Raw genomic sequence first — 24,733 nt, forward strand, 5'->3', positions numbered from 1 at the left:
CCCCGACCCTACTGATGAAGGATGAAGATGGTAAGCTGGCCCATAACAATAAAGACAATGCAGAAATTCTGGCTAAACATTTCAACAAGCTTTTAAATTGTGAGGAACCTACAGAACTCCTTCATTTGTACACCAACACCCCGATAAAAACATCACCAGAAAACATCAATCCCCCCACAATAAAGGAAGTCTACCAAGCTCTGAATAAATTAAAAAACTACAAAGCGCCAGGAGAAGATCAGACCTTTGCGGAAATCTGGAAATATGCAGGAACCTCAGCAAAAGTTGCCCTCCATCAACAACTTGTCTCTATCTGGATTAAAGAAGAACTACCAGAACACTGGACAACAGCCCTCATTCATCCTCTGCACAAAAAAGGGGACAAAACCGACCCTAATAACTACAGGGGAATCTCTCTCCTAGACATAACATACAAAATATTTTCAATAATCATCCTTAATAGGATAAGTTTACAACTTGAGAAAGAACTAGGAGAATATCAAGGAGGTTTCAGACCCTGGAGGAGCTGTCCTGATCAGATCATGAGTCTTAAGTTGATAATGGACTATAACAGGAGAAGAAACAGAGATATGGTGATAACATTTGTAGATTTCAAGAAAGCTTATGATTGCATCCATAGAGAATCTCTGTTTAAAATTTTAAGACACCTTGGACTACACCCCAAATTAATAAACATGATAAAATTGACTCTCACCAATACCAAGTCAAAAGTGAAGTTTAGGGGTGAAACATCAGAGACATTTGAAATTAAAACTGGACTACGGCAGGGAGATGGGCTCTCACCACTATTATTTAACTGTGCTCTAGAAATGGTAATGAGGGAATGGTTTAGAAAATGTCCCCCCAAAATAAAGATTGGCCGAAAAATCAAAACAAATTGCCTGGGTTTTGCTGACGATTTAGCATTACTAGCAGTGGACATAAAAGAAGCAAAAACCCAGATATCAGAACTTCAAAACATTGCAAATAAAATTGGCCTCAATATATCATTTGAAAAAACAGAAATTATGCCCCAAAAACCAACACAGTTAAAAGAAGTCACCATAAATGGTAATAAAATCAAAATAGTAACTCAGTTTAAATATCTTGGAGAAGTAATAACACATAACTTAATGAAAAAATCTCAATCCAAGTAAGAACAAATAGATTAGCTAAAGCACAAAAATTAACATGGGATATCTACAAAAAGAAATGTCTATCAATAAATAAAAAAATAAAACACTACAACACAGTTATAAAACCGGAAGCTACATATGCAGCAGAAACACTCTTTTACCTGAATAAACAATCAAAGACTGACAGACTTCAGAAAATTGAAAGGAGGATTGGAAGAACCTGTATCAACAAAAAATATCAGAAAGATGGACAGTGGTGGTTAATACCTAACAAAGTCGTGTACAAAGAGCTAGAACCCATTACAGATACTATGCGTAAGAGGAGACTGGGATTCTTTGGACATATCATGAGGATGCAGGACTCGAGACTTCTGAAACAACTAGTACAACACAATCTCGTCTCAAAAAATACCACAACAGGATGTAAATGGATCAGAGAAGTAAGAGAGGATCTGAAGGAAATAGGCCTTACAACAGAAGACACCAAAAATAAGATAAAATTGAATACAAAACTCAAGAATACAAACCTCCGCTTTACCCTTACACAAAACAAACCAACAACACGCACATTTTCAACTGAGGAAAGGGCACGAAGATCGGAGCGTCTGAAGAAGTACTGGGAGGACCGCAAAGCCCGAACAATCCCTTCAAAGAGACCTGAACGACGGACTGACTAAAGTGATCCTATGTGGTCATAAAAGAAGAAGAAGAAGAAGAAGAAGAAGAAGAAGAAGAAAGTGATTAGGCATTTCGATAACAACCACAGAATTTATATTTCTATTTAAAGGTGAGAGAGCAAGATTAAAACCGGGCGCTGTTCCATCGCTTTTTCCATGGACCACGAACACAACAAAAAGAAGGAAGAGGCCATACACAAGAAAATCACCGGATTACCACGATAAGCTTACAATATTGGAATCTTCAGAAATCATCCCCATTGAAGTACGGGAAGAAATCGTGAATATACCCGAAGAAGTGAATGTAACATCTGTGACTCCCATTTTCATAGACGTCAGTACTCAGACAAATACTACAGGTAATTTGGTTGTTGAGCAAATAATGAATAATCCTGATGCCGTATTGCTTTATACAGGGTTTGCAGACGTCCAACATTTTAATTTGGTGTTTGCTGTTTTGGGAGAAAACAGATACAATTTACAGATATTCCCTCTTGAACCCAGACTGTGTTTCTTATTGACATTTATGAAGCTAAGGACCAACAAATCTGACCAGGAACTAGGCCTTAACTTTGGAATCCATAAAACTACTGTTGGAAGAATATTTAATGTTTGAATTAATTTCATGTACTGCCAATTTAAAGAGTTGAACATATGGCCTGATAGAGAAACTGTCCTTGAAAACAGCTCCCTTGCTTTTAGACAGAAATACCCCTCGACTAGAGTAATAATTGATGCAACTGAGATTACAATAGCAAAACCTAAGAACCCTACAGCACAGCAAGCTAAATTTTCTACATACAAAAATGCAAACACACCAAAGGTATTAATAGGTATAAATCCAGCTGGTTTCATAAGTTTCATATCTGATGCATATGGTGGGGCAATATCAGATAGGCAGTTATTTATCAGATCAGGAATGTTGGATCTCTTGGAAGAAGGAGATTCAGTTATGGCAGATAGGGAGTTCAACATTCAGGATCTGTTATGCACTAAAGGTGTAACATTAGATATACCACCATTTCTGAAAGGCAAAAGGCAGTTTACTCCATCAGAAAACATTGAAACAAGGAGGATAGCCTCTAAAAGAATACACATAGAACGGGCTATAGGACTTGCTAAAACATACAAAATACTGCAGTCAAAATTGCATGTCAGTAAAATTCGTCTTTCAGGGAGGATAATATTTGTATGTTTTATGTTATGCAATTTCAGGAAAACCATTATGTCAGGTTAGGATGACTGGAACAAAATATTCATGGTAAAACTTGTCTAATTTTGTCACCATTTCATGAATGAAAATGTCATCTCTCTCTATTTCCAACTCTAGCATGTCAACAGCAGTGTACACAACAAAGCTACAATAATGTCTGCCTGTAACAAACAGCTGGCCTTGCACTTGGAAGTAATGGTTGTGATTTTTCTTGAGTATCACTGCACCACTGCTCTCACCCAAGTATGAAACACATTTGATTGAAATAGCTTCATTTTTATTACTTGGCAACCCTTTAAGTTCCAAGACTCTATCCTGTCCAATTAATCCATCACAAGATGCTGCCAGATAATGTCTGATAGGATGAATAATGAGGCCACACTTTTGGACTACATGGCCTGTTAGCTGAGAATATCTGTCCCTTGCTGAGTCTTCCATTTGAAGTCCCCATTTCATATCACTGGAGCAAAACAAACTTCCCTTGAATAACGATTTTGCTAGGGCTTTAGGTGTTTTTGAGTGACAGATTTTCCCAAAATTACTTGCTGTCAAACGATATTTCCTCTCTTTGAACCATAGACTTTGCTGGGATTGTTGTCTAGTATTTTCCTCAATTTTCTTCCTTTCCTCATCATTGACTCTTACAAGATTTTCAGCTTGTGTCGCACATGGATCCACACCATAATGGTGGTCATGAATGACATCAAAGTAGCTGGCCTGTTCTTTTTTTTAGAGCAAAAGAAAAAGCAAGCTTATGTTGGGAACTTTTCACAATACCTTCAACATATTGCTGATATCCAGGCTGATTAACTCCTGACAATGGCCTAACATCATGGCAGGGTTCCTGGAAAACTTGTTCCAAGGGCAAACATTCCACTTTCATAGGGTTAACTGGCCTCAACCATTTGGAAGGGGGATGGTGAAAAGTTTGTAAATTTTGGGTGCATGTTTCTGAACACTGAACAATACCAGTCTTGGAGAAGTGCTCTAATGCATAGCTTACAGCAGCAATATGCTTACAATATGCCTTCGGGCCTGCTCCAGCAACACATTCACATTCCGCTCCTATAATGTCACCAGGTACTCCTAAAATAAGCTTCACATTATAGCTCTTATGTTTTGTGTACTCGGATTTCACAGCACTGCATATTAGAATTTCATCCAATTGAAAAAAACATTTTATAAACAAAACAAACTTTTCACTGAAAAGTCTGTATCCAGCATCACACAATGATTTGTAGTTAGAAACAGGTGCTCCATCTATTTCCGATTTTCTAAATACAAAATAATCCATCAAATGCACATTTGTGATGGTGATCTTCACCTTATGGCTGATAGTCAATTCTTCAAAGGAACCGGTACTAGGAAACTGAAGAAATTCACATGCCTTTGGTGGTGGACAAGGCTGTCTCTGCAGTTTCATGTAAGCCATCAACCTAAAAAAATACGTGAATTGAAGACTATAAGCAAGTAGAGTAAATGCGTATTTAAATCTCTATTTATGATTTAAGTCTTGTGGAGGTATATTTATATATTTCTCAATGTACAATAATCAAGTAATTGTATTCTGTAGGAAAAGGCATGCTGACTCCTATTTATTATTTAGATAATAAAACATGTTAGAATTTTGTAATTACCGCTGTACTAATTCTTCCTTCCTCCCGCTAGTTTTAGCGCCTCTGGTCCATAGCTCATTTTGCAGCTGTTTAACGCTTAAACGCTGAAAATCGTCCATAATATACTAGGGGATATACCTGTACAAATAATTAATATAGTCTTGGAGTAAAATTAGAGAATATATAGTAGGCTTTAGCTTAGGAAACTCGGTCACAATCTGTATATTTCTCGCAGCTGACTGGGAGAAACATAAGACGATCGCCTTGCGCTTACCCAGTAGTACACGAGCGCTATCTGGCGCGAACTTTCTCTGCCTACATCCCTATTGGTGGCACTACAATATTCATGAGTGGTGGTATCATGTGATGTTTTGCTATTTACCTGTACCACCTTCTTCTGTGCACCGAGCTCGATAGTTGCAGTCGCTTAAGTGCGGCCAGTATCCAGAGAGATAGTGGGTTCGAACCCCACTGTTGGCAGTCCTGAAGATGGTTTTCCATGGTTTCCCATTTTCACACCAGGCAAATGCTGGGGCTGTACCTTAATTAAGGCCACGGCCACTTCCTTCCCACTCCTAGCTCTTTCCTGTCCCATCGTCGCACTAAGACCTATCTGTGTCTCGTAGAGGAACTTGCAAAAAAAAAAAAAAAAAAAAACCTTCTTCTGTGCTTGATGGTCCCTGATGGTCAGCACACGTGATCTACCCAACCATGGTTTTGTTATGGTTGAGACTTCTCGTTTCAACTTCACAATCACACCCCCAAAGTCGACTTGGGCAATTTGAGAAGGGCAGAAAGGGCTCTGACGGTTTATTGATGTGGCAACGAGTAACCATTACACATTCAAAGTCACTAAGCTCTGTTACTCTACCGATTCTGCGGGTACCTCGTAGGACTGAATACATTGAACTTACTAGGAAACTGAATCTAGCAAAAACTTCAGCTAAGGATAACATGATGGCAAGCATAATCGGCGGTCATACAAATTTTAGTGAAAAATGGAAGAGTATATATAGCCGAGCTGGCCACAACACCGCTTGCGAGTCGCATGCAGCTCTTGTTTCAGTCTCGTACGGCTCTTTACACCAATCTTAGAGTAAAATTAATTTATATAATTAATAGAAACTAACAGCATCTCACGGCCGGCGGCAGTCAGTAGCAGCGATGTTTGGCTTAACGTTATTTAATGATTTGAGATCACTTAAACCTTCATTTTCATTCCTGGAAAATCCTTTTGCTGTTGATGTTGTGGGCGATGGCTGTCCTGTTTCACCACCGATGACAAAGGATACAGCAGCTGTAGAGTTGGAGCTACTAGAACTGCAAGAGGGCGAAGGAGTAAAAGGACTCAAACGAAGTGGCGTTTCTACCATAGAATTTTGGAAGAATGCTCCAGAAGAAAAATACCCACTAACAAAAGAGTGTGCTAAGAGACTTATCTCAATCTTTGGGATTACGTATGTGTGTGAATCACTGTACTCAATGCTTAAATTCATTAAATCTAAATATCGATCTGAACTAACTGTTGAACATTAAAGTGAACTTGCGCGAACTGCGCTTACCAATTATCAGCCAGATTTCAAAAAACTTAACAGCAAAAATGAACACTCGAAAAAGCAATTCTCAAAAGTAAAATCTCATTCCTTGATGTGTACCTGAACAATAATGTTCTGTGTAGTGTAGAAAATAAAGGTTCCTTCATTTTTTATAAAATGAAAAACGTGTCTTCATTTTATAATCCATTTTTTAAACATGCTCTCAATGTTGTCTCCTAAATTTGCAGACCCCAAAATTAAGGTTAGTGGCCACCCCTGATATATAGGTACTTTAAGGCAGAAACAGGTTCCAAGAAGGACATTCCAGGAATCATTAATGAACAAGGAGAGTGTGTATGCGAGGATCTTCAGAAGGCAGAAGTATTCAGTCAGCAGTATGTAAAGATGGTTGGTTACAAGGATAATGTCCAGATAGAGGAAATTATTTATTTATTTATCATATGATGTGCACAGATAGATTATATAAATAAGTATACAATATATACACAATATATACAAGCAGAAGCCTATAGTTCCAAATCAAGTCCATTGATCCATTTTAAGGCCTCCTCAGTTGCATTATGAATGTCCTCCAAAGAACCTTGAAATGCTCTCTGTGGACACTCGGCAATTACGTGGTAGATGGTCTGTGAGGTAGCTCCACAATCACACCCAGAAGACTTCTGCCAGCCCCATTTATAAAGAGTATAGCCGCATCTTCCTTGATTGACTCTTATCCTGTTTAGAGTCCTCCATTGACGTCTGGGTAGATGGAATCCGGGAGGTTGAACATGAGGTAGAGTCACAAGATGTTGATTGGGAACAGAAGACTGCTGCCAATGGTGTAACCAGGCGTTCGTGATGGAGAACCCAGATTCTTCCAGTGTAAGTGCAGTGCGCCAGGGTGGAGATCTAGACTTAAGTCGTGGAGGGGCAGGTTGAGTAATATCCTGGTGAACGGGGAGGTTGGAGTCCAGGCTGGTCTTCTTCCACAGTTTTAGAAGAGCTTCAGACCTTCTTAAGCAAGGCGGTGGAATATTACTGAGTGTAGGCAGCCAGGCCACGTTTGTAGAGCGAATACAACCAGTTATGATGCGCATTGCTTGATTTAGTTGAGCATCAATCTTCGCAGTATGAGCACTGTTCAGCCAAGTTGAAGCGCAGTATTCGGCAACTGAATAGCAAAGAGCTAGAGCAGTAGATCTCAACACTTGGTTGTTTGCACCCCAGGATGTGCCGGCTAATTTTTGAAGAATATTATTCCGACTTTTGATCTTGGCGGCTGTGTTGTTAATATGATGTTTATATGTTAGGGATCTGTCTAATGTGACACCTAAGTATTTTGGGAAGGGACAGTGTTGTAAGGATTGACTAATACCAACGAAGTATTAAAATATACCTATGACAACAATGACATTTACAGTAAGATACAAAAGTTGAAAACTAGAAAAGCAGCTGGAATTGATAAGATTTTGGGGTTATACTAAAGACAGTGGGTTGGGATATAGTACCATATCTGAAGTACTTCTTTGATTATTGTTTGCATGAAGGAGCTATACCAAATGAATGAAGAGTTGCTATAATAGCCCCTGTGTATAAAGGAAAGGGTGATAGACATAAAGCTGAAAATTACAGGCCAGTCAGTTTGACATGCTTGCATGTAAGCCTTGGGAAAACATTCTTTCTGATTATATTGGACATGTTTGTGAAATTAATAACTGGTTTGATAGAAGGCAGTTTGTGTTTAGGAAAGGTTATTCCACTGAAGCTCATCTTGTAGGATTCCAGCAAGATATAGCAGATATCCTGGATTCAGGAGGTCAAATGGACTGTATTGCGATTGACCTATCTAAGGCATTTGATAGGGTAGATCATGGGGGACTACTGGCAAAAATGAGTGCAATTGGACTAGACAAAAGAGTGACTGAATGGTGGCTATGTTTCTAAAAAATAGAACTCAGAGAATTAGAGTAGGTGAAGCTTTATCTGTCCCTGTAATAATTAAGAGAATTCCTCAAGGCAGTATTATTGGACCTTTATATTTTCTTGTGTGTATCAATGATATGTGTAAAGAAGTGGAATCAGAGATAAGGCTTTTTGCAGATGATGTTATTCTGTACAGAGTAATAAATAATTTACAAGATTGTGAGCAACTAAAAAATGACCTTGATAATGTTGTGCAATGGACAGTAGGCAATGTTATAGATGTTGATTCCCATAGGGAATCTGAGTTATTTGTCCCGAATGAGTAAATTTATAATACCAATATAATGGTCCGTTATTGGACATTATAAATTATAAAATTATAAAATTTATAATGTCCAGTAGGCAATGGTATGATGATAAACAGGGTTGAAAGTCAGGTTGTGAGTTTCACAAATAGGAAAATCCTCTCAGTTTTAATTACTGTGTTGTTGGGGTGAATGTTCCTTTTGGGGATCATTGTAAGTACCTAGGTGTTAATATAAGGAAAGATCTTCATTGGGGTAATCACATAAATATGATTGTAAATAAAGCGTACAGATCTCTGCACATGGTTATGAGGGTATTTAAGGGTTGTAGTAAGGATGTAAAGGAGAGGGCATATAAGTCTCTGGTAAGACCCCAACTAGAGTATGGTTCCAGTGTATGGGACCCTCACCAGGATTACTTGATTCAAGAACTGGAAAAAATCCAAAGAAAAGCAGCTTGTTTTGTTCTGGGTGATTTCCGACAAAAGTAGCGTTGCAAAAATGTTGGAAAGTTTGGGCTTGGAAGACGTGGGAGAAAGGAGACGAGACACTCGACTAAGTGGTATGTTGTAGATGTTGATTCCCATGAGTGTCTCATAGTGCATTGGCACTGCCGGTGGCTACAATTAGCCTACGCAATGGCCTTCACGGTATGCATTAGCCAGCGTCTTGGTAGGTGTGCTAAGTACCAACTGATGAGCCCAGCCTAGCACACGAGGGCGAAATGCTGGCAACCAGGAATGATTTAGCTGGAAAATTTATAATGCTATAAGCTTTACGTCCCACTAACTACTTTTACGGTTTTCGGAGACGCCGAGACGCTGGAATTTAGTCCCGCAGGAGTTCTTTTACGTGCCAGTAAATCTACTGGCACAAGGCTGGCGTATTTGAGCCCCTTCAAATACCACCGGACTGAGCCAGGATCAAACCTGCCAAGTTGGGGTCAGAAGGCCAGCGCCTCAACCGTCTGAGCCATTCAGCCTGGCGGAAAATTTATAATGTCCAATAATGGACCATTTACATTGGTATTATAAGTGGTATGTTCTGAGCTGTCAGTGGAGAGATAGCGTGGAATGACATCAGTAGACGAATAAGTTTGAGTGTTGTCTTTAAAAGTAGGAAAGATCACAGTTTGAAGGTAAAGTTGGAATTGAAGAGGATAAATTGGGGCAAATATTCATTTATAGGAAGGGGAGTTAGGGAATGGAATAACTTACCAAGGGAGATGTTCAATAAATTTCCAATTTCTTTGCAATCGTTTAAAAAAGGCTAGGAAAACAACAGATAGAGAATCTGACACCTGGGTGACTGCCCTAAATGCAGATCAGTAGTGATTGGTCGGTCGGTCGGTCCCTCAGCCTTTTATGGTAGCAGTGGCAATCGTAGTGACATTTTGGCTCTACTTTATGTGTACAGAGGGGAGTGAGATGGTAAATTCTCCTTCCAGATGATTCATCTGCCAGCAATAGTCCTGTGCTAAGACGTAGAGATTCTATTTTAAATTCACCACATTCTAGACATAACTTTAATATCATCCTTAAGTGTTCTCCAACGCAACATACATCATTGCTTCATAATCCTAGCTGGGATATAAAGTGTTTATGCATACAGAATACGTAGAACATTATTATATTAATCATTCTGATTAATACAAATTTATAACCTAGTTCTGGGACTCTCTGCAGTGAAGGGATGGTTGGCTCACATGGGAGAATATACTGTATGTTTTATATTATTCTCTGTCAGAATTGAAAAACTTCAGAGGCAAGGCTTCCACTTTCGGAAATGCATACAGATGTAGGATTTGCTCAGCAATCATCACAACAATGCTGGTCCATTCCTTGGTGGGCGGAGGGATGGGTCAGGGATCCACTCTGTGCTGCACTTAGTACTGAGGTTAAAAATAGAGAGAGACTTTGTTTTCACTGCTCCTGAGTCTTTTATGACTTGTAACCGTGAAGGCAAATAATAGGTCCATAGTTATGCAGAGAAGCCCGCCGGGTGGCCATGATCGTTAAAGCGTCAAGTATATGTGGTCTGACACCGCAGTTAGCTGGTTCAAGTCCCGTTGGAATGTTGAGCAGCAGGGTAGGAGAGTGGTGGTATATACTATGTAATCACTAGATTGCTTGCCAAAAGTCTGGATTCAATTGCAAACCTCTCCACAGTGTTCATATGGAGTGAGGGCAAATGACGTTGTTGATGGTGATTCGTCTGTCGGATGGGGACGTTAAGCCTCAAGCAGACCCCTTAGTGCCATTCCACAGGAGTAGACTATGTACCGGCACTGGGTTTTACACTTTCCCTTCCTGTTATCATAAGTCACATCATTAATTTCATCACATTAACTCCTCTGATGAGGCTGATGCTAGGAAGGGCATCCGGTTATAAAAACTCGCTAAGAAAATTCATCTCACTTCCTCCCTGACCCCGTAGAGAAATGGGATAAGGGTTGGGGATACATGAGTCATATAGAGATACCACTTCTTCTTCTTCTTCTTCTTCTTCTTCTTCTTCTTCTTCTTCTTCTTCTTCAAATTTTTCCTGTTTTGTATTTCCATTATCTGAGTTGCCATATTGTTTATGTCAAACCACCAAGGACAATGTTCTCCATCCACATTTCCCTTGTATCTTGCCTTTTATGAACTGTTGTATCAGGGGTATTTGTCATTTTGGAAGATTTGGATTACCTATGGGATCTTGAATGTTCTGCAATACATCCACATTTCAAAGGCCCGCAGTCCATTCATTGATGAAGCCTTAAGCATCCATTCCTCAACGCCATAAAGCATAACCATTGAGTATCAAATCAGAGGTCATAGCTGCACACAAGAGATTTTAAGTTCAGTGACATTTTTTATAATGCCAATTCTAGTTTTGGTTTCAGTGTCCGAATCTCATTCTTGTGTTAGCCAGCATCCTAGGTACTTGAAATATGATACCTTTGCAATGGTGTTTCTTTACAGGGAGGTAACTGCTTGCTATTACCATGAATTTTGATTTTCTATTGTTTGCTTCACTGATGCTGTTCAGAAGGTCTTCTAAATTGTCAGCTAGTTTCATATTGTTTTCCGAAATGGGTGGTGGTGGTGGTTATTTGCTTCATGATGGGCAGTTCAAAAAATGGTTTCATAGTATAAGTTATACAGGATTGGATAGAGGTTACAACCTTGTCTCATTCATTTTTGTGTTGTTATCTCTTCAATAATGTGGTCTGCTATTTTGATGTGAACTGTTTGGTTCCAATGCAGTTTGATGATGATGTTCACATCTTTGCTCTCAGGCCCAATATGTTTCAGGTGATTTGTAAGGATATCTTGTTGAACATTGTCAAAAGATTTTTTTTGTAACTGTTTGTTTTTTTGTTTAGCATGACTTCCCAAGTTCTTTCCTCAGCTTGAAACTACACTATGCAGTATGTCCACAAAATCTTCCTTCTTTTATTTTAAGAAACTAACAACCAATTATTATTATTATTATTATTATTATTATTATTAGATATGGCAAGAAAATTATATACATAATATACAACATATATACAATAACAAAAAACATTCATTCACTTCAGGCATTAGTGTTATCTGTTATATCTGAATGTCCAACTTTTGATTCCACTGTAGTGCTTCCCCTGTTAGCGATAGGAAGTCTTCCAATCTACCTGGATAAGCCCATAGTTGACACTCGCTTACAATGGGGGAATAGTCTGGTGAGGGGCTCCACGATCATAGTCTGGAGTTGGTACAAAGTTCCACTTGTAGAAAGAATCCCTGCACCTTCCATGACCTGATCTGATCCTGTTCAATCTGGACCAAGTTGCACGCGGCAGTTGGAATCCGTTTGCAATATTTTCCCGTCTGAAGATGTTATGCAGGGGTAAGTCAGGAGGGTTATTCCAGCAGCCTTTCCACTCCTCCAAAACATTGAAGTTGGTAGACGTCTTCAGAGCAGCATCACATAGGGGTGGATGTCATAATTTCAGTCTTTGGTGACCAAGAGTTAGTATGTCATTTAGAACAATCAGCAGAGGATTCTTGCAGATCTTGTTGTACTCATGAACAAGAGCACTGGATCTTCGTAAGTCAGACAACCAATGCTCGACCTCTATTACTATCATGTCAGAGTTCTACTTCCTCTGTTGTGGTATTAAATTTTGATGTTCTTTTTCAGGTTGGATACAAATCCTAGACCACAGATTACCACACCAGAAGTCATATCTGCAAATAAAACATCTAGACGAGCAGATAACTTCTTGGGGTTTGTCCGTCAGTCTGAGCCAACTACACCAACCAAGCCAGTACCGCCATCAGGTAGTTTGATCTATTGTCACTGAAAGATTTGACATAAAGGTTAATGAGGAAGCTTTTTGAAAAATGTTACTGCTTTAAATTTTCATTTTGAATAAATGTGTTGTAATTCATATTACACTCTAGATTCTGCAGTCAAAGAATGGCACAGCTTATGTACCATAAATGTTGGAGGTTACAGGCACATTGTTTTCCCCTTTAAACCACCTTTACCACTATCACCATCTGATTGATCTTGTCATTTTTGTGCCTGCTTTAGATAGCTTAAACCATGCTCTGAGGTGAAGAGATGGGAAGAGGGCAGCAGTATGATTCTGTGCACTTGCTCTGCAGGTGTACTCTTTTATTTGTAAACATTCAGCTGAAAGTACTTCCCATTATTTCCTGATATATGTTGATAATGTGCAAACACTACTACTCAGGAAAAACAATATTGCGATACACAGCTCGAAGAGAGGTATCATTGTGAATGTTGTGAAGTGTTCAGAGGAACAAATGACAAGAAAATGTGTACTAAAACTTTTAAAGTGATCCATTTGATGGAGCACTAGATTAGACTTGCAGGAATGTGAGCTCTGGTAAAAGAATTCATCTTATAATTTGTTTTAATATTTTAACGTTTTACTGAAGCATATTCTTTTCTTCTAGAGAGGAAAGATTGTGGGCTTTTATCACATATTTAATAACTGCATTGTTGCAGTACAGCACCCAGGGAGTTACAAGAGATCTATTTTAAAGTGGCATATCTCAGTGTTCTTAATTTTTAATCACTTTATATAACATTTGTTTGCTATTATGTGAGTAGACTTCAGCTGAAACTGTGTTAGATAACTCTCTGAAGATAATGTTTCCCGACAGTTGGTAATAAACCAGGTGCCTTGTTGAGCTGTGTGTTCCGCTACGATCCAAACCAAATTTCAACACTGCGGTGCACATGTTTGAAGTTATCTGACTTAAATTACAGTATATGACTTGATTTTTCATTTCCAATACTGACGGGCAATATGTGGACCTTTGAAGAAGCACTTGGATAAGACGTGATTTGCTACCTAACCGCAGGGGTTCTTAACTTGGGAGAGTTTGACAGCAACCACGGGATCTTTAACTGATCCTGGCATTGCTCTCACTTTTTGTGTCAGGCTATCTTTCCTGCTGACTTCATTTAGCCATCTCGTTCTCTTCCAACGTAATGGTATTGGGTTTTCAAGGGAGTCTTCCATTTTCATACTTATTCAGAACGCTCCCTTTTTCTCTTCTGATTAAAGTTAAGAGGGAATTCTTATCTTGCTGTACTTCCCTTTAAACTGTGAACTACCGGGCAAGTTGGCTGTGCGGTTAGGGTCGCGCAGCTGCGAGCTTGCATCCGGGAGATAGTGTGTTCGGACCCCACTGTCGGCAGCCCTGAAGATGGTTTTTCCGTAGTTTCCCATTTTCACACCAGGCCACGGCCACTTCCTTCCCAGTCCAAGGCATTTCCTGTCCCATCGTCGCCATAAGACCTATCTGTGTCGGTGAGCTGCTGCAGGTTTGCCTATCAAGTGCTACAGTTACTTTTACCCAGAAAACATTATCTATACATTATACACTGACTGACAGAGCAAATGCAACACCAAGGAGGAGTGGTTCGAAAGGGATGAAAGTTGGGGAAAAAACAGAGACGGCACGGACGAATAATTGATGTTTATTTCAAACCAATATGCAGGTTACACAATGCGCACGGCATCGACTCAGTAGGATGTAGGACCACCGCGAGCGGCGATGCACGCAGAAACACGTCGAGGTACAGAGTCAATAAGAGTGCGGATGGTGTCCTGAGGGATGGTTCTCCATTCTCTGTCAACCATTTGCCACAGTTGGTCGTCCGTACAAGGCTGGGGCAGAGTTTGCAAACGGCGTCCAATGAGATCCCACACGTGTTCGATTGGTGAGAGATCCGGAGAGTACGCTGGCCACGGAAGCATCTGTACACCTCGTAGAGCCTGTTGGGAGATGCGAGCAGTGTGTGGGCGGGCATTATCCTGCTGAAACAGAGCATTGGGCAGCCCCTGAAGGTACGGGAGTGCCACCGGCCGCAGCACATGCTGCATGTAGCGGTGGGCATTTAACGTGCCTTGAATACGCACTAGAGGTGACGTGGAATCATACGCAATAGCACCCCAAACCATGATGCCGCGTTGTCTAGCGGTAGGGCGCTCCACAGTTACTGCCGGATTTGACCTTTCTCCACGCCAACGCCACACTCGTATGCGGTGACTATCACTGACAGAACAGAAGCGTGACTCATCGGAGAACACGACGTTCCGCCATTCCCTCATCGAAGTCGCTCTAGCCCGGCACCATGCCAGGCGTGCACGTCTATGCTGTGGAGTCAATGGTAGTCTTCTGAGCGGACGCCGGGAGTGCAGGCCTCCTTCAACCAATCGACGGGAAATTGTTCTGGTCGATATTGGAACAGCCAGGGTGTCTTGCACATGCTGAAGAATGGCGGTTGACGTGGCGTGCGGGGCTGCCACCGCTTGGCGGCGGATGCGCCGATCCTCGCGTGCTGACGTCACTCGGGCTGCGCCTGGACCCCTCGCACGTGCCACATGTCCCTGCGCCAACCATCTTCGCCACAGGCGCTGCACCGTGGACACATCCCTATGGGTATCGGCTGCGATTTGACGAAGCGACCAACCTGCCCTTCTCAGCCCGATCACCATACCCCTCGTAAAGTCGTCTGTCTGCTGGAAATGCCTCCGTTGATGGCGGCCTGGCATTCTTAGCTATACACGTGTCCTGTGGCACACGACAACACGTTCTACAATGACTGTCAGCTGAGAAATCACGGTACGAAGTGGGCCATTCGCCAACGCCGTGTCCCATTTATCGTTCGCTACATGCGCAGCACAGCGGCGCATTTCACATCATGAGCATACCTCAGTGACGTCAGTCTACCCTGCAATTGGCATAAAGTTCTGACCACTCCTTCTTGGTGTTGCATTTGCTCTGTCAGTCAGTGTACATACCTTTAACTAGTAACAGACTCATATTGTATAATTATAGCAGAAGTAACAAAAATATTATCTTGTGAAGTTTCAATCAAATTTATTGATAAAATCATTGGCATAACTTAATGACGCACTCCCCAGATAAGTAACATCATAAAAATGTTACTTCATAAGACTTATCATAAGACTTCATTACCACAGGCTCCTCCACCCTTGCACTTGAAATATATATATTTTTATAACCTAATATAAATTATTGGACATTTTCGATACTGCTTGAATCAATAGCTACTGTTATTAGCTGAAATTTATACAATGTGGCGTTGCTCTAAAAATTCAACAGGGATAGATATAATTACCAACTATAACACTCTATACAGTCCTAAACTAATGTAATAAATTCATATACACACCACGGAGAATGCCATAAGCCAGTCTGTCATAGCAGAATATTTATACAGTACAGGCCATGAAATCCTCTTTGATCAGGCGTAGGTCATCGCGCCTGTAAAAGACTTCTGTGCTCGACTGGTAATGAAAGCCATAGAGATAGAGCTGCGCCCAACTAACATCAACAGGGAAGATGGCTTCTAGTTATCAAATACATGGAGACCTGTACTACAGAAATACATGCATAACACCACCATGGAACAGCGGGACGCACTCACGAAACTGTCGACAGAGGGCGGGGAATCACAGTACCACAATCCTCGAGTCCAATTAGTGGGGTAGGCCGTGGATAGAACGGTCATGACTTCCACGTTCCTTCAAATTTCTTTGCTCACTGTCGGGAGGCAGAACTTAACATGCCCTGATGAAGGCCAATGTAATTTGGCTGAAAGCTCTGCTTCATTAAATAAATATAGTGGCTTTAATCCAGCATTCATTTATTTCTTTACACAACAGTTTTCAATATTCCTGTTAGATCTTTCAAAAGTAATAACACTTATGACGTATCTCTGGTTTTTCTTTCCCTGTATTGTTATCATCTATGAAACAGTCAAGATAAATTGCCATTTCATCCATTTTCACAGTTATTACTAGGGCCCAAATTTTTATGTAATTACATATTCCATTCCTGTACTTGTAGACAACTGAAAATGAAAAATGTCATCAAATTGTGATTCTGATATGGTTATACTTGTGTTTCATTTTACATATTCATAGTAATTTTACATATTATGTGAAGATTGTAACATTTTTGTACATATCTAGGCAGTTAGTAAAAAAAAGAAAAAGTTTGTTTTATTTTTCAGACTCTAATAAAGTAACTGACAAATTTCCATTCATATAGAGAATATTTCATTTGCTAAAGTTGTCCGTAGAGAATAGTTTCTTTAACACTGGATTTCCAACCTACTCCGCGATAAGTAGACGGCATGGTGTGAACACAAATAATCACTAAGAGGAAGATGATGTGAAATACACACAGGAAAGACTGTCATTAAGGTGTGGAAAGCTTGCTGAGTTATGGGAATGCAGCCTAGTTTCACGAGATCCTACAATATTTCTGTCAATACACTTCTAATGACCGCATATGTGATGAAAGCACAGCAGGCAAATCACTCATAAAACTCCAGCGCTCTGAAGCAAATGGTTTGAAGTTGCGACTGCTGACTAGTGTATATTAATGGTGTTCTGTTTTATTAGTCTGTACTTACTGTATGTGAAGTAGACTTCTTAAAAATGGCACCAATTAAATCTAGTCTTGAGTCAAAACTAAGATCGTGGTCGAGTACTGAGGAATGTTTTACAATGGACGGGAAAGTGTTAATGTGCCAAATGTGTAACTAAACTATAGGGTGCTCCACTTCGCCGTCATTTACGTAGTGCATTGCACACAAACAATAAACATCGTGTGTCATCTAAGCAGGTAATCTTAACTCAAATGGAACAGTCAGGTTCTAAAAGTGAGTTTTAAAAGATGTGTGCTGGGCAATGATAGCTAAGAATATTCTGTGGAACAAACTTCAGGTGCTGGAATATCGTTCATTTCTTGGAAGGTATTGCACTAGGGCAATTCCAGATGAATCTACACTTCGAAAAAACTATCTAGACGAATGTTATCAGGATACACTGGCATCTGTTCAAAGTGATATTCAGAACGTATTTGGATTGCAGAAGATGAAACGACAGACACTTAGGGACACTGTTGGTAAACTGGATCCAGAAGCCCCTTCATAAGTCACACCTAATCTGTTTGAGAATCCTGGAGCAAACAAACCATGCAACAATTGTACATTTTGTTAATGAAGGGTTGAAAGTTTTCTGGCATGAAGGCATACAAGCAGATATGATGAAAAAACTTCAACCTGTTTTCCAGTCAGGGATGGAATGAATGAAGCCTTCATCTTGCAGCGAGGATAGGAATTGTGCCGGCTGCCAAGGCCTGTCGCACTTCTCTGGGGCAATGATTAATGACTGACAGATGAAATGAAATGATAATGGAGAGTGTTGCTGGAATTAAAGATGACAAGGAAAACTGGAGCACCCGGAGGAAAACCTATCTCGCCTCCGTTTTGTCCAGCACAAATCTCACATGGAGTGACCGGCATTTGAACCATGGAACCCAGTAGTGAGAGGCCGACGTGCTGCCAGCCACGGAGGCTTCACAAGCAGATAAAGTACTTGTTTTGTATTCAGATGCTGCGGCCTATACGTTGAAAATCGCTAAAACACTGCAATTTTTTTACCCTAACACTGTTCATTTCACATGCTTAGCACATGCATTAAAACATGTCACTGAAGAAGTGAGAAGTAATTTTATGAACGTAAATAATTTAATGGCATAAAAAAAAAAAAAACGTACTTGTGAAAGTCCCAACAAGACTTCAGTATTATAAAAGACATTTACTGCATGCGCCTTGCCTATTTTAACATGATGGAGCACTTGGTTTCAAGCTGCTAGTTTCTACAATGAACATTTTGAAGCTGTTAAGTCAGTTGTAGATTCATTTCCTCCCGAGTCGGCAGACTCCATTAAGTGAACAGAGTATAGTCAGCAATATTGCATACATTCAGAGTAATTTTACTTGGATTGCAGAGAGCATTACAAAAGTAGAGACCACTTCAAGAATCTATGACAGTTATGGAGAATGCTAAATTGAAACTTAGTAGTACCATGGCAGGACAAATCTGCATCAGCGTTTCTAACAAACTCCATGCAGCCTTCAAATGAAATCCGAGTTATACAATTTTTCTTTCTTTTTGCAAGGTCATTCATGGTGAACAGGAAGAACTCCTGGAAGATGCTTTGCTCGGAAAGTTTTATCTTTTAAAATATGCACCGGTGACTTCCTGCGTTGTTGAATGGTTCTCAGCCTACAAAATAATTTTATCAGACCAGCGCCAAAGCATCACGATGGAATGCATGGTGCATCATGATAAAAAGAAAAAGTACCATACTCATTGTTAACAGGGAATTTAAAGACAGATTCTATATTAACTTTATATAGTAACTTTTTTTTTTCATTTTTAGGGCATGAGGGGAACAGGAAATTAGCTACAACAATAAATTGTGTAATATACTTAGGGGCCTTATTTTTTAGTGAAATAAAACTGTTGATTTTGGTGGTGAAACTGACACTATTTCGGTAGGTATTTCGTGAAATAAATTGTTATACTGATCGATGTTTCCTGCAAAATCTTCCTGGTAGTAGCGTATGGAGTAAATGTAACTAATTTTGTGATAAGCGGTTTTAAAGTAAACTCTTGTAATGTATCATTGTTATTAAATCTTAGAAAAACCAAATATGCAAATTGTTATAGAAATAAGTATATAAATCACTGATACTTCGAAATTAAGTTAAGTGATCTGCCCTGTGATATACATTTATACATAGCCTACATTTTTAGACGTTGAATTACTTGTCTCCAAAGTACAAACTAAGCATGGTTTCAACATCAGGATGCAGAGTTGTGTGACAGTCAGAAAGTGTCTTTGTGTAAGTAGAGAAGCTTCTCTTGCTGACCACGTTAGATGTCGGAAACCATAATGCTTGCGAACACTTACGTGCAAGTTCACTGTGGTCTTTCATAAAACCTCCTAAAACTTTGCTAACACTGTTTTCTTTCACTTCCTCAACCAGATGTGCTTTCATTGCATTTTGCAAGAAGATGTTCATGGATATGCTCTTTTACCCCAGTCAGGGATGAATAGCTCAGATAGTTAAGGCGCTGGCTTACTGACCCCAGTTTGGCAGGTTCGATTCTGGCTCAGTCCGGAGTTCAAATACGTCAGCTTTGTGTCACTAGTTTACTGGCACGTAAAAGAACTCCTGCGGGACAACATTCCAGTATCTCTGCGTCTCCGGAAAACGTAAAAAAGTGGTTAGTGGGACCTAAAAACAATAACATTATTACTATTCAAACAGGCGATTTATTTACAATAGGCCTACCAATACCGTCATATTTTGCAGTAAAGACTATTATTTATCTTTCCTTTTATATTCATTCTGTTCTTCATGCCAGGATTATCCTATTTTTCTAGAGGAATGTTCCAACACCTTTACAATCTGTAAAGTATCGCCGATTGTTATTTGCCACTTAGAATTATGTTCATTTGCTTCATTCTGATTCTCTGCAGTGTATATCACACATTTCCACTTTACGATTATTACTGGTACACTATTGATACATTAGAATCTTTCTTGCAGCATCAAATACATAGAACCCCTTACTGTTGTATTCCTCGGCCCTCGAAAAACCTGTTGTGACTTCAGTTTTCAGCATTTTTATACTTAAATGTTGGACATTTGCCGATAAATGTTCGTAAGTAACAAACTCTCATTGCGCTCTGCTGTATCTGCGTCTACAACCGGTCTTGTATCTTGTTATGACCACAATGCTATTTACTGTAATCGATAACAGATATTGTATTTTAACGACTGCCTTAGAGATCGCGAAACTGAATAAACATACTTTCGATACACAGTGCGTAGTGCGTACCGCCAAGACCATCTTGGTACCGCTTTGTGTGCATTTGTGTAGAGAATATACAGCTCTATCAAGCAAATGAGGAGGAAACTACGATAGTCAAGTTCTCAAAGCATTCAAACGTTTATAGGAGAGCTCTTCCAGTGCCATTTCGCATTTTTCACACCAAGTGGGGTATATTTCGTGATTATTTGTGCAATTCGTGCAATAAATCAGATTTTGCAATATTTTGCGAGTTTGTTTTGCTAAAATACGGTATTTTTAGTATCTGAGAAGTCATATATAGACAAGAAAGAAGATATCAAAAAAACTCGTGCATATTGTTATTACAAAAAAATACGGCCCCTACGGATTTACAGTGCTTAACATTCTTTTGAAATATTTGAAGTATTTTGAGTATGCCTTTAATTTGATTATTTAATAAATAAACTTACTCTCGACATTAGAAAACAGTAGACTATGTCAATTATCTTAAGCAACAACCAACAACGATACCTTTGTTGTAAAATATTGAGGTATTTGAAATAATTTTATTGTTTATTATTAGGGCTCGGATTCGAGCATATTAGCATATTTTTTTCCTGAATAGTACACATTGAAAGAAGCCTTTCTGTAGTATTTTCATCTCTCTGGGACCAACAGAATTTTAAATTTATCGAGCATATAAATGCATAAAACCGCGGTTTTCAGAATAGAAGCATATAAATGCATATTTTTGTGGTTTTCGTCTAAATAGTTTGTTTTTCTTCGAACTCCCCCCCGAATTCGGGCCCTGACCATCCTTAAGGTTCTAAAACAGAAATAATTATTGAAAAGCCTATCTGGTGCAAATAATAGAACCGCAGGTTTTTAACATTTAGTGAGGTTATTCACACGCACTAATTGGCCTCTGCCGGATTAGAGTGTGACTCGTCAGATAAGCTCTGGAAGCCCCAAGCATCCTTTCACTTTGAAATGTGAGGTATTTTAGTGGTGTGCCTATTTTGGGAACCAGTATTGTTTAGGTGGCTTTTCTCATGAAGTGGTGGAAGATCCGACCCGGTCAAGTGAAGTTTCTGTATTCTACTCTGAGTTTTCAGTTCGTAATCGTATCCGTACGTACCTATTGAGTTCTTGTGATTTCCAAGTACGCGATGCCTAAAGTTAAGGAATCTCTGAGTGTTTTGCTCCGACGATGTGCAAAGAAAGACCCTGACTCGTTTTCTACCGACGGGAAAATTCTTTTCTGCAAAATGTGCGAAAAAAGGTAAGTTCTTATTGACATTTTCACATCTACGTTCCTAAAGATATTACTGGTCAAACGGTTGAAATTTCAAGTAAGCCGTATGTGCAGCATACGGTGCCTACCTACTAGGTAAGTAGAGAGAAGTCTAAGAATTCGGAGTGTAGACCCGTTAGATCCTCAGATTTTACATTTCCGAGACGGAAATTGACGTTCGGATTTGCTGGTTTTTCATGGGATCGTTGAGAGGGTGCTCGTATTTCTACTGCAATAGTTGAAAATAATTTCATAGTCCACAATGCTTTATTTTTGTTCATTCAATGTATTTTTTCTCACTTATGCATACCTACCTATTTATTTTCAAATCAAGGTTTCGAAGGGTTTTCAATTTTCTCAACATAAAGCCACAAGTGGGCACTCAGCAAAAGTTGAAGAATTTAAAAAAAGGGAAATCGAAGAAAGAAGTGCTGATACAACCTTTGTTCAATCAGCAACAGCACTCAGACGAGTTCTCTTCCAGAGTTTGTAGGGCGTTTTTAAGTGCCAACATACCCCTCTACAAGGTCGAACATGCTGAGATTAGAGCTCTCTTCAAGGACTTTCCAGGAAGAGAGTTGCCTCATGAGTCGACCCTACGTAAAAATTACGTTTCTTCAGAGTATGAAAAGGTATGAATTCATGCAAGATTGCCGTATTCTGCATTCTCGTTTAAACAATTTAGAATTTTAACATGGATCTGGCTCTGTGGTAATGAAGGTAATCTCTCGATATTCCTTCATTCCACAAAGAATATTCATTCAGGTACTTTCTTCACCAGGTTCTACACGCAATCAGGGACGACATCGGGAGCCACCCAATTTGGTTATCTATCGATGAGACCACAGACAGTTGTGGAAGATACATGGCCAACATTATTGTTGGAAAACTCAATCCCAGTGAACCGGGGAAGGGCCACCTAATTCTGTGCAGGGAGCTAGATGTGACAAACCATGGTACCATTGTGCGAACAGCACAAGCAGCTCTGCGTAAGTATATTTTTGTTAATTTATTTTTTGAGCGTTTTGCCTAAGAAGAATAAGTACAGTCTGGCTATAATTTCAATGCATTCTACGTATGCTCAGTGAAGACTCTGATAGTTCTGATAGTTAAATATCTCTTACAGTCATACGACATGTCAGAATCCCATTAACTGAACGGTTCACCCTTCCTTTTATGCATTCCTGTTTCAGGCTTGCTGTGCCCAACCTTTTCAGATGAGGAGGTAAACAAAGTACTCGCATTGGTGACTGACGCTGCTCCCTACATGATTAAAGCCGGGAAGAGCTTCAAGCTTCTCTACCCGAAGATGTTACATGTTACTTGTCTTGCCCATGCAATGCACAGAGTTGCTGAGGAGCTGCGCGAAAAATCGCCCAGCGTGAACAGCGTCATTTCCTCAGTGAAGAAAATTTTCGTCAAGGCTCCTTCTCGCGTCCGTGCCTTCAAGACGATACATCCAGAGCTCCCTTTACCTCCCGAGCCCATATTGACACGATGGGGAACTTGGATATTGGCTGCCTTGTATTATGCTGAAAATCATAGGGCAATTGAAGAGGTAAGACTAGTTGAAATGTTTAAAATCTTCTCATTTTTTAGGTTCTCACTATAATTTTTCATATCTTTTATCTTTACTCCATCATACAGCGCCTAATTTTGTAATTTTCTCAGTTATTCTCCTCAGCTGATGTTTTTCATTTATATTTTTTCCAGGTGATCAATACGTTTGATGAGGCGGACAGCAAGTACATCGCGAAAGCTAAGGCTGCTTTGAAAATGAAGGGCTTGATGCCATCCTTGACTTTCATAAAAGCCTACATGAGCGTCATTCCTGAGGCCATCCTAAAGTTGGAATCGCGAGGGATGGAGTTGTTTGAAGGAGTCATCCAAGAAGCCGACTCATGGCCTGGAGAGACTGGGAAAACCGTGAAACAAAAATTGGAGTTCGTGCTGGCTCGAAATCCCGGTTGGAGTGCAGCGTTGGACTTGGAAAGGATGCTGCGTGGCAAGTCTTCACCGTCAGAGGATTTTCCAAACTACTCTGCACAAGAAGCAGCATCGTTCAAGTATTTACCACTCGTGTCAGTTGACGTCGAAAGATCGTTCTCATCATTGAAACTTTTATTGACTGATTTAAGAAAATCATTCAGAACTGAAAACACAGAAAAAATTCTTGTTGTACAGAGCAATGCAGATCCACTTCAATGACTCGCCTAATTCTGAACATCTTGTAAATGCACTTATAAACTGTAACTTTTATAAGAAAACTTCTCATATATATATTCTGCCCGTTTAAGCCACGACTAGCATTTGGAGGCACGCGACCCTCTCAGGGGTGCTCAGTAAGGGATTGACATGTTCCATGATAAAATGGTGTGGATCAAGGAGATGGGCAGATATTCGTAAATAATGAACCATCAAATCCAAATAAATGGTGGATGATTTATTCCAAAAGAAAATAATACCTTCCTCAAAAATGATGATTATGTGAAATGATCGCTAAAATTTAATTTTATATCAACTCTTGCTGTACATCCAAAAATTAAAACAAATGAGATGGTACAAGTTAATGAATTCTTATTAATTCTGACAAAATTGTTTCGTCCATGTCACATTGTTTTGTGAATATTGCTTTGAATATTATCTTTGATTTTCTAGAGAATGATGCTTGCACGCATGTCAATTCATGCCGGAAAATCTGGAACAAGATTTTAAATATTGAAGTTATGACTGAGCAAAATAAAAAAAAATAAAAATACAAAAGAATTTTAACGATTTACTTCTATCGCTTAATTTCACTTTTAATTTAATTACTTTCCAATTTAAATCGACTTTTCA

The 24,733-nt window shown here is 39.6% G+C and overlaps 1 protein-coding gene across 3 annotated transcripts in view; it reads left to right on the forward strand.

The window, feature by feature from the left end:
• LOC136866189 (protein inturned) overlaps positions 1-24,733 on the forward strand; it is a 313,810-nt gene that overhangs the window by 186,957 nt on the left and 102,120 nt on the right. For all 3 annotated transcript variants that reach the window (XM_068226644.1, XM_068226645.1, XM_067142930.2), the window contains one exon: positions 12,576-12,715. In XM_068226644.1, coding sequence (XP_068082745.1) covers positions 12,576-12,715 — 140 coding nt within the window. The remainder of the gene's footprint in view (positions 1-12,575; positions 12,716-24,733) is intronic.

This window comes from Anabrus simplex, chromosome 3, assembly GCF_040414725.1.
Source record: "Anabrus simplex isolate iqAnaSimp1 chromosome 3, ASM4041472v1, whole genome shotgun sequence".
NCBI lineage: Eukaryota > Metazoa > Arthropoda > Insecta > Orthoptera > Tettigoniidae > Anabrus > Anabrus simplex.